General features: G+C 32.9%; 2 protein-coding genes across 2 annotated transcripts; both read left to right on the top strand.

Moving 5' to 3' along the window:
• The first annotated feature begins 1,616 nt into the window (after positions 1 to 1,616).
• Positions 1,617 to 5,790, top strand: LOC133029292 (uncharacterized). Its single transcript, XM_061101777.1, has 3 exons — positions 1,617 to 2,045; positions 2,170 to 2,591; positions 5,125 to 5,790. The coding sequence occupies exons 1-3, from the start codon at positions 1,881 to 1,883 to the stop codon at positions 5,561 to 5,563; spliced, it is 1,026 nt and encodes a 341-aa protein (XP_060957760.1). The 5' UTR covers positions 1,617 to 1,880; the 3' UTR covers positions 5,564 to 5,790.
• A 1,053-nt stretch (positions 5,791 to 6,843) lies between these two features.
• Positions 6,844 to 7,515, top strand: LOC133039586 (uncharacterized protein At4g02000-like). The gene is made up of 2 exons (XM_061118479.1): positions 6,844 to 7,040; positions 7,158 to 7,515. The coding sequence occupies exons 1-2, from the start codon at positions 6,844 to 6,846 to the stop codon at positions 7,513 to 7,515; spliced, it is 555 nt and encodes a 184-aa protein (XP_060974462.1).
• Positions 7,516 to 9,546: the final 2,031 nt, after the last annotated feature.

Raw genomic sequence — 9,546 nt, 5'->3', positions numbered from 1 at the left:
AGTTGTTGTGGGTTGTTGGTATATAAATTTTGTTGTACGATATATTTCTATCTTGTTGTATGATATATTATTATTCTTAAATGATATTTATTTTTTATTATGATATGTATAATAGTAGTATATAATTTTATTAGCATTATAAAAATATTTTAATGTATGTATATAATGTTATTGCCATGCTACATATATTTAATTATTATTTTTATATTTTTTGATTGTATGATTATTTATTTTAAATAATATTTAATTAGTTTTTATTTTATTATATACAATGGTAGTATATAATTTTGTTATCATGGTATATATATTTTAATTGTGGTATATAATTTGGTTAATATAGTATACATACATATATATATTAGTAATCTATATTTTTATTATTATTGTTTTTGTATATATGTTTTGGTGAATGGTATATGTATTTTTTGTTATATGGTATATAATTTTTTTTAAATAATATTTAAGTTTTATTTTCTATTGTACTTTTGTTGACATAATATATAATTTTATTAGCATCCTATATATTTTTATTTTTATTTGTTGTTATTATTATATGTTTTCATTGTAAGGTATATATTTTCTGTTATATGGTATATAAGTTTTATTGTATAGTATATCATTATATTTTAGATAATGCATGTTTAGTTTTTATTTAGTATACATAAAGGTGATATATAATTTTGTTAATATGATATATATAATTTTTTTTAATAATATTATATTATTTTGTTTATTTTTTATTGTAGGTATATACGTTTTCTTGTATGGTATATAGTTTTTGTTGTCTATAATATATCATTTATTTAATATGATATTTAGTTTCTATTTTATTATATGTAATTTTTTTTTTGCATGTATTCATATTTTAATGGTGGTATATATAATTTTGTTAGCATGATATATATATATTTTGAGTATTAATTTAGTATTGTTATAATTTCTTTGTGGTATATAATTTTATTACTACGGTATATTAATTTTCAGTACTACGATATATCTAATACTGTTGTATATATTTAAATGATCTAATATATTTATTTATTTTTGTTACAATATAATAATATGCAATACTAATTATATAACTTAATTTTATTATTATATATATATTTTTTAAAAATATGTGATAAATGTATTTTTATAATTTTTATTAGCTAATTTATTAGATTTAGCCATTTTTTTAATTTTTTTAAAAAATGGACATTTACTAACTTAGTTTCTAAATTTAAGGCCATTTTGCATCTCAACCCTTTGTAAAATTAAAAAAAAAAAGAGATAAGGTACAAAAAATTACATTTTTACATTTAAATAATTTTTTTATATTTTTACGGTTTTCCATAAAAATAACAAGAAAACTACATAAAAGTAACATCTAAATAATATTAAAACAACAATAAAAAATGACATATAAATAACAAAAATCAATAACAAATTAATAAGAATACAACATAAAAAGACCGTATTTTCTGTAAATAAAATCAAAAAAATCGTAAAAATATTTAAAATTACGTGAAACTGTATTTTTATAATTTTTTTTATTGTTTTTGTGTATTTGTGAAATAATCCCAAAAAACAATTCGTTGAAACTCCAGAATTCATTATTGGGCCGACAAGATCTGTTTGTATTGTCGTACAGAATTGAAATTATTGGGCCCAATTGAAAGCCCATTAAGGAAAAGCCCTGGCCCAGTGGAAACTTCTCATTGTTGTAGATGAGTCATCAGTCACATGAGACCACCAGTTCTTTTCTCGTAAGAAACCAAACTCCGGCATAGAAAGAATCACAGCATCACCCCAACAAAACGCCATTAAAGAAAGCTTCGAAGACACACAGAGAGATAGAAAGAAAGCTTCGAAGATAGAGAGGGAAACAGGAGAAAGCTATGGGTGTTGATTACTACAAGGTTCTTCAGGTTGATAGGAGCGCTAAAGACGATGACTTGAAGAAAGCTTATAGAAAGCTCGCCATGAAGTGGCACCCTGATAAAAATCCTTCCAATAAGAAAGAAGCTGAGGCTAAATTCAAGCAAATATCTGAGGCTTACGATGTGAGATTTCGAGCTGAGATTTAATCTGAAATTTCAATATCGAGGTTTTATTTTCGGCTTAATTTACTTTCTTTTTTCTTTGTTTTCAATAATTTGTGATTGGCTGCTTTTGTTTGGATTCAAGGTTCTAAGTGATCCGCAAAAGCGAGCAGTGTACGATCAGTACGGTGAGGAGGGTTTGAAGGGACAAGTTCCACCGCCAGGTGCCGGAGGGTTTTCTAGCGGACAAGAGGGTGGTCCGACAATGTTCCGGTTCAATACTCGTAGTCCCGACGATATATTCTCGGAGTTCTTCGGTTTTTCTGGTTTTGGGGGAATGGGAGATATGGGTGGGTCTAGGGCCGGTGGTGGTGGACCTGCTTTCTCGAGGAGTATGTTTGGTGAAGATATTTTCGCATCTTTTAGGGGTGGAGGTGGGGAGGCCTCCATGAATGCTCCGAGGAAAGCTCAGGCTATAGAGCGAACATTGTCTTGTACTTTGGAGGATTTGTATAAGGGAACCACAAAGAAGATGAAGATTTCTAGGGATGTTACAGATTCCACTGGGTAAGATTTCTACCCTTTTCCCATTGAGTTGATATTTACTATTTATCAATTTTGAGTCTTGGATGAGTGTGATAATCCTAGATTTCAGATTTGCATGAATCTTAAAGCTTGATCATTAGCCTTAAATACTAGAAGTGAGAATTAAGAACTTTAAATTCACAAAATATGGGCAAACAAACTTAATTATTATTTGAATTAATGCTCCTTAACTGTTAGTCATCGATGTTACTTAGTGGGACATTGTAGTTATGTTGTTCTTTGACTACTAGTTATCGCTTTTTAATTAATTTGCCCCATTGGAATTTGTAGCTGTAGAATTGTAATACTTTTAGGTGGATCACCCAAGAGGGTAAGCTCAAATGGTACCCACAGTCTGAGGTTCGAGTCCCTTCTGGGTACCTACGTAGCAATTGCTATAGTTTTCCGGTCCCCAGAAAGTTTAGGGATAGGCGGGCATCCTAGTTTCAAATCAAAGAAAAATATATACATATGAAAATCTGTGGTAATTCGTTGCACTTCAATGTGTATAGGTTCATGCCTTGTAGTATAAAGATTCCATCTACATTCATTGTACAAGCGTACTACTTGTCTGTTACTTAACATCTTAGATGGTTGATTTTGTTATCTTAGCCTTGATGAATCCTACCAAATTCTTAAGCATTTTTCACATTTTTCTTTTTAAAAAAGAAACTCCTTTGTACTAATATAAGGAATAATACGAAGAAAAGAGAAATGAGATAAAAAATAATTATCTCATGTTGCCACTACACAGTTACCTACATGATAAACATTGAAAAGCAACATTAACAAAAATAAAAAACTAGAATAGTTTTCACTGATATCTCTACATTTTATTCAAATATTTTAGCATTGTAGTTACGGCTGTATTCCTTGTAGGATGATGAGTTTTACTGAGCATTGGCATGTAAGCTGTGACGTGAATTTTTTTGTATATTTCCCTTTATAAATATGTTTGTGTGTATGATAGTTTCAGACCTTGTTGACTCTGATATTTTAAAACTTCATAACACAGTAAGTCATTGTTTGAACATCTAATTTACAGTCGTCGCAATAATGTTATTCCTAGTTATAATAACTTTGCTTTTCATACTTTCCTTTTTATTCAAGATATGTTAGATCTTTATTGTTTTCCATTATGTTTTTGGGTAACATACATGATGATGACTGTCCTAATTACATGACTAGATGACTCACAACATGCCAATTGTTGCAAATGCAACATTTGTCAACTAGTTTTCTCTGTGGTGTAATTTTTCATGCTCAGTCAAACTTAAATTTCCTTTGTGAGCTTTTGATATCGCAATTTTATCCAGTTCTGGAGCAAGAAGAAAAATCTCTCTTACGTTTTTGGTGCCAGTTCCTGCATAGGTATCTTAGTGTTTGCTCTATTTCTTCTTTCTCTCTCTCTCTCTCTCTCTCTCTCTCTGTACTAATTCATGCTAACATGAATGTATCTCAAAATTCTTCTTACATCAAAATTTGTTATGGTAAAGCATGTGTTGTCCACAACTTTAGTTTCCATGTAACTTACTAAATAGGATCAGAGGAAAAGTGGCCTGAGGCCCAAATAGAAACAAAAATAGTGCATTCATTATTTACATATAGGATATACATATACTACTGCCCTTTAATAACATCTTGGTTTCTAATTAATTGTCATTATTAATATTTTATTTTAATGCCCCTATAGTTTTCCTTGCTAGCCAAAGTGATTGTTGGAGAAATTTTTCACCTACACACTTTTTTTTTTTGGTGAACTATGTATTGATAGATACTAGTGGAAAGATTTGTTCATTATGCTGGAACCAATCTCATGTGTTCAATGTGGGGGCATAAAAAAGTTCCTAAAGTCTGTTCTGAAGTTTATTTCCGAGTCATAATAAGGAGTATACCAAACTATGAGTTATGGGTTTCATGGATGACCACTTGTTCATAATATTATTTTCCTTGGTTCATTAAATGCATATTGCATTAGATTGTCTTTGAAGAGTTTTCTATTGATACATTGGACCACTGGTCTAACTTGTGGATTGCTAATTGCATTTCTTCTTCTTTGAAAACACAGAAAATGGCCAGGCTCAACTAATTTTTCTTTTAAAAAATTCGAAGAAACATACCTTCTAGAAAGATAAATATTATGGTGATTGTAGAAGTTTGCTTTTCCGAAAAGTAGGAGTCTTTCAGACTAAATCTGTCTCCCTTTCACATGAGATGGCCCCTATTAATACAAGGCTATGACTTAGTGTAACTAGAAGTTTTCATCTAGTGGAATTGTTGCAATTGATTAGTGATGTTGCCCTTTTTCATACTGATCATGCATTATTTTTTTGGTATTCTGTGTTTTTTCTTTTGATCCTGTGCGGTGCAGTTTCATGCTTATTGATTTCAAATAATCACATACAAGTTATGCAAAAAATACACAATACATTTGAAAATGCAAGTGATGATTCTCTAGAGCACCCCCGGCTCAAACTTCTCATTGCTTTTGCTACTTCTGTTATGTTTTGTGCAGAAGACCAAATACAGTGGAGGAAATTCTAACAATAGAGATCAAGCCTGGTTGGAAGAAAGGAACTAAAATAACTTTTCCCGAGAAAGGAAACGAACAACGAGGATTTATACCAGCAGATCTTGTATTCATCATCGACGAAAAGCCTCATGGAATGTTCAAGAGGGATGGCAATGATCTTGTTCTAACTCAGAAGATATCTCTGGTGGAAGCTCTTACAGGTTACACAGTGCAGCTGACTACCCTCGACGGTCGAAGTCTGACAATCCCGATCAACTCTATTGTCAGTCCCACTTATGAAGAAGTGGTTAAAGGGGAGGGAATGCCTATTCCTAAAGAACCCACCAAAAAGGGAAACTTGAGAATCAAATTCAACATCAAATTTCCTTCCAGGCTTACTTCAGACCAAAAATCTGGCATCAAGCGGTTACTATCTTCATAAAAATAAAAACCATGGTGGCGGTACTTCCGTTACGATCTTTTATATTTGTGCTCTGTTTGCATTTGTTTTATTTGGTAGTTTATATTCTGGAAAGTTAAGTTATGCTCTATGAAATCTAATCTGGAGATTTGAACAGAAATTGTGTAGGAATCATGCATTTATTTATTGTGACCAATTCTCTTTTTTTGACAAAGAAAAAAAAAGGTAGAAGAAGCATTGACATGTCATGATTAACTTGTTGCAAACTACTACCTTTTAAATCTTGGCAAAGCCTTCTCTTTTATGTGGATGTAATTTATTTATTTTTATTTTTGTTAGACCAACCTACAACACACGTTTAATTTTATTTGAAACTTTTATTATATTTTAACTATTATATCAATTTTCTATACATAATTTTTCATCAAGTCAAAGAATAACATTTTTACCTTTAATTTTCGACATTACTTATTTTGCTTACATAATTGTTAGGTTCTGTTTTTTTTAACTATTAAAAATTAGTATTTTTATTTCTTGAATTTTGACTAATATAAAATTTTGTCTCTTTTTATTAAAAAAAATTAATTTTAAAAATTATAATATTTATCAATTCTGAAAACATTAATAAAAATTATTAAAAATATTGAATTATTTAAAAAACTTAAATTATCTAAAAAAATAATATTTTTATTATATTTTATTTATAAATACGTATCTTAAAAAAATCAAATTAAAATTATTAAAAAAAATTGCTTAAAAAAAAACAATTTTCTCTTATTTTCTTCGTTTTCGTCCCATATTTTTCTCTCTCCTGGTGTGATTGTTCTCTCTCCAGTACGTCGAAGAACCTTCTGCGATAACCCACAGGCCAATTGAGAAGCTTCTGCGACCAACGACGACAACCCACAGGCGAGTCGAGAACTTCCGTTTGTTTTTCGTCGGTCGGCGACACCGATCAACGACAGCCACTGTCTGAGATTGGTTCGTTTCCGTCATCAACCCACAGAACTTGTTGCGTACGAGTCTCCTCTTTTTTAGTTTTTGTTTCATTTGTTAATTCCCTTTTATTAGTTTAATTTAATTTAGTGTTTTTATGGAGTTAGAATTATAAGGAGTACATTCCTTAATTGATTTTATATGTTGTGATCGTGTTTATGTGTTGAAATTAATTAAGTTTCTCCATTAGTTTTGTCTTTTGACATGATTCTTTAGTCTTAACCTTTAGTTTTTTCTGGTTCAATTCTTGTTCGTTCTTGTTTTCTTTTTTTTGCTTTCGGGATTCTGGTGGTTGTGGTACGGTTATGGAAGACGGTACAGGGGTGCATGTTCCTATTGAGGAGGAGGAGGAGGCTATCTTGTATTATGATGCTAGTGCTACGGATGGTAATGACTATGATGATAGGTGGTGTATCGTTGGAAGGTTTTTGACTGAAAGACAAATTGATTTTGAGGCCATGCAACATATGATGGCTTCATTGTGGCAGCTGGGGAAGGGGATGTTTGTCAAGGAGTTGGATACTAATCGCTACCTCTTTCAATTTTATCATGAGATTGATATCCAAATGATGAATCAAAGCCCTTGAACTTTTAATAGGTTCTTGTTAATCTTCAAAAGGTTGCAGCGGGGGGAGGATCCAAGATTAATTACCTTGAATGAAGTTGATATGTGGGTGCAATTGCATGATCTTAGATCGGGGTTTAAAACTGTTACGGTTGATAAGGATGTCGCAAACTATGTTGGGAAGTTTGTTCAATCGGATGAAAAGAATTTCATGGGCTTATGGTGGGATTATCTTCGTGTTCGTGTGACTTTGAATGTTACAAAACCATTAAAGAGACGTATGAAGCTTTGCAATACTAACGGGATCGAGTTCTGGACTAACTTTAAGTATGAACATCTCCCCACTTTCTGCTTTATTTGTGGAATTATGGGGCATTCTGAAAGCTTTTGTCCACAGCGTTTCGAGGTTTGAGAGGGTCAGATAATCAAGCCGTATGGGGAATGGATGCGAGTGAGACCTATACGTAGAAACCACATGATTGGAGCTAAATGGCTCAAGCAGTTTAATGTTGCCATGGATGATGATTCTGCAGTAAAAACCACGGCTCGTGGTGAGGTGTCTTGGTCGACGATGGCAATGGTTGAGGGGAATCATGGTGTGCTGGGGTCGGGTCTGATGATAGTGGAGGTAACTTCGGGTCAACGTGAGGCAGGGATAGGATCTTCAGAGGTTAATGGGGTTCCTATAATTGTGGAAGATGATTTACTAGCTGCAAAGGATAAGGAAATATCTAATGATATCAATGAGGATGTTTGTCTTTTAGTTCTTTATACGAAGAGGAGAAGAACGACTTTGGAAGATATTGATGAGGCCCATGTGAGGGGTGATGTGGCAACAGGTCAAGAGGTAAATGGTTCAAAGAACTTGAGTTTGGTGGGTACTGGTGTCCAGACCCACCAATCATTATGAATATTTTATCTTGGAATTGCCATGGGCTTGGGAACCCATGGACTTTACAATTTCTTAAGGATCTTGTGATCCAAAAGAAGCCCAATATTGTGTTTCTCTATGAGAATCTATCCAATTGTTCTCAGATGGAGAGAGTGCGTGTGACGTTGGGATTTGATGGCATGATAGTCATAGATGTCAATGGTATGAGTGGTGGTATTGCGTTACTATGGAAAATTGAGGATGAAGTATCTTTGCTTGGGTTTTCTGATGCTTATATAGATGTGAGAGTTGCTTCTAAAGGTGTGCACGAATGGCATTTCACTGGTGTGTATGGGGAACCAAATAGGAGTAGGCGTGTTTCTACTTGGAACCTATTACATACTCTTGCTAATCGTTCTAATCTACCATGGTGTGTGATGGGTGATCTTAACAATGTTTTATCTCATGATGACAAAAGAGGCAGTAATAGGTACCCTGATTTTTTAATCCAAGGTTTTCAACAATCTTTGGTTGATAGTGGACTTCAAGACATTGATTTATGTGGTTATTCATTTACTTGGGAGCGTGGGCAGGGTACTAATAATTGGATCGAAGTGCGTTTGGATATGGGGTTAGCTAATCTTACTTGGTTGAATATGTTCACTTCTGCTAAGCTCCATAATCTTGAAATTTCAACTTCAAACCATGCTCCGATTCTTATGGTCATGGTTCCTGTTGCTGGCCACAATTTTGTGAAGCGGATTCGGTTTGAAAATGCGTGGTTGAGGGAACCTCTTTGTTATCAAATTGTTAAAGATAGTTGGGAGATTTGTGGGGCTGATGACGTGATGAATAAAATTCAGTTTTGTGTGGGAAAAGCTGGTCGATTGGGGTACGAAGGTTACTCTGAACTTCAAAAAAAGATTAAAAAGGTGTCAAAATGAGATCCAAAGGTGGAAATTGGGTCGAGATGAAGTCTCTGTTGCCAATTACAAACAAGCAAAGAGAAATTTGGCCGAAGGTTATGTGCAAAGGGAAGTTTTCTGGCGTCAAAGATCGAAGCAACTATGGTTGCAAGAAGGAGACAATAATAGCAAATATTTTCATGCTTCTGCAACTACAAGACGAAGAAATAATTTTGTGGCAAAACTTAAAGACCATTCTGGTGCGTGGGTTGACTGGGATAGTGGTTTGGACCAACTCATGGTTTGTTATTTCAACGAACTTTTTTTATCTTCTCAAACCGATTGGAGAGAAGTCACAAGCAGTGTGCAAATTCGTGTATCATCAAAGCAGATTGCCGAGTCGTTGCTACCGATTTCAGATGAGGAGGTTCGCAAAGCTTTGTTCCAAATGCATCTGGATAAATCCCCAGGGCCCGACGGTATTGTTGGGTTTTGTGCCCTAAATAAAATCTATTTCAATATAATCAGATTTACTAGTTAATAAAGATCAGAAATAACATTTTATGTTGCATGGTTCACATGATTTATTTCATGATTATATTTAATGTATAAATTCTATTAAGTCCAGAACATATGTATTTGTTAATGATTATAGTGTTGTCAGCAC

Source organism: Cannabis sativa, chromosome 7, assembly GCF_029168945.1.
Source record: "Cannabis sativa cultivar Pink pepper isolate KNU-18-1 chromosome 7, ASM2916894v1, whole genome shotgun sequence".
Classification (NCBI taxonomy): Eukaryota; Viridiplantae; Streptophyta; class Magnoliopsida; order Rosales; family Cannabaceae; genus Cannabis; species Cannabis sativa.
This window is presented reverse-complemented; position numbering and strand designations above follow the sequence as displayed.

Bases quoted from the DNA above. Each gene is read 5' to 3' on its own strand.
- LOC133039586 (XM_061118479.1), top strand. From the start codon at position 6,844: ATGGAAGACGGTACAGGGGTGCATGTTCCTATTGAGGAGGAGGAGGAG. The intron at 7,041-7,157 runs GTTTGTCAAGGA...AATCTTCAAAAG, and splicing joins TGGCAGCTGGGGAAGGGGAT to GTTGCAGCGGGGGGAGGATC.
- LOC133029292 (XM_061101777.1), top strand. From the start codon at position 1,881: ATGGGTGTTGATTACTACAAGGTTCTTCAGGTTGATAGGAGCGCTAAA. The intron at 2,046-2,169 runs GTGAGATTTCGA...TTTGGATTCAAG, and splicing joins AAATATCTGAGGCTTACGAT to GTTCTAAGTGATCCGCAAAA. The intron at 2,592-5,124 runs GTAAGATTTCTA...TGTTTTGTGCAG, and splicing joins GATGTTACAGATTCCACTGG to AAGACCAAATACAGTGGAGG.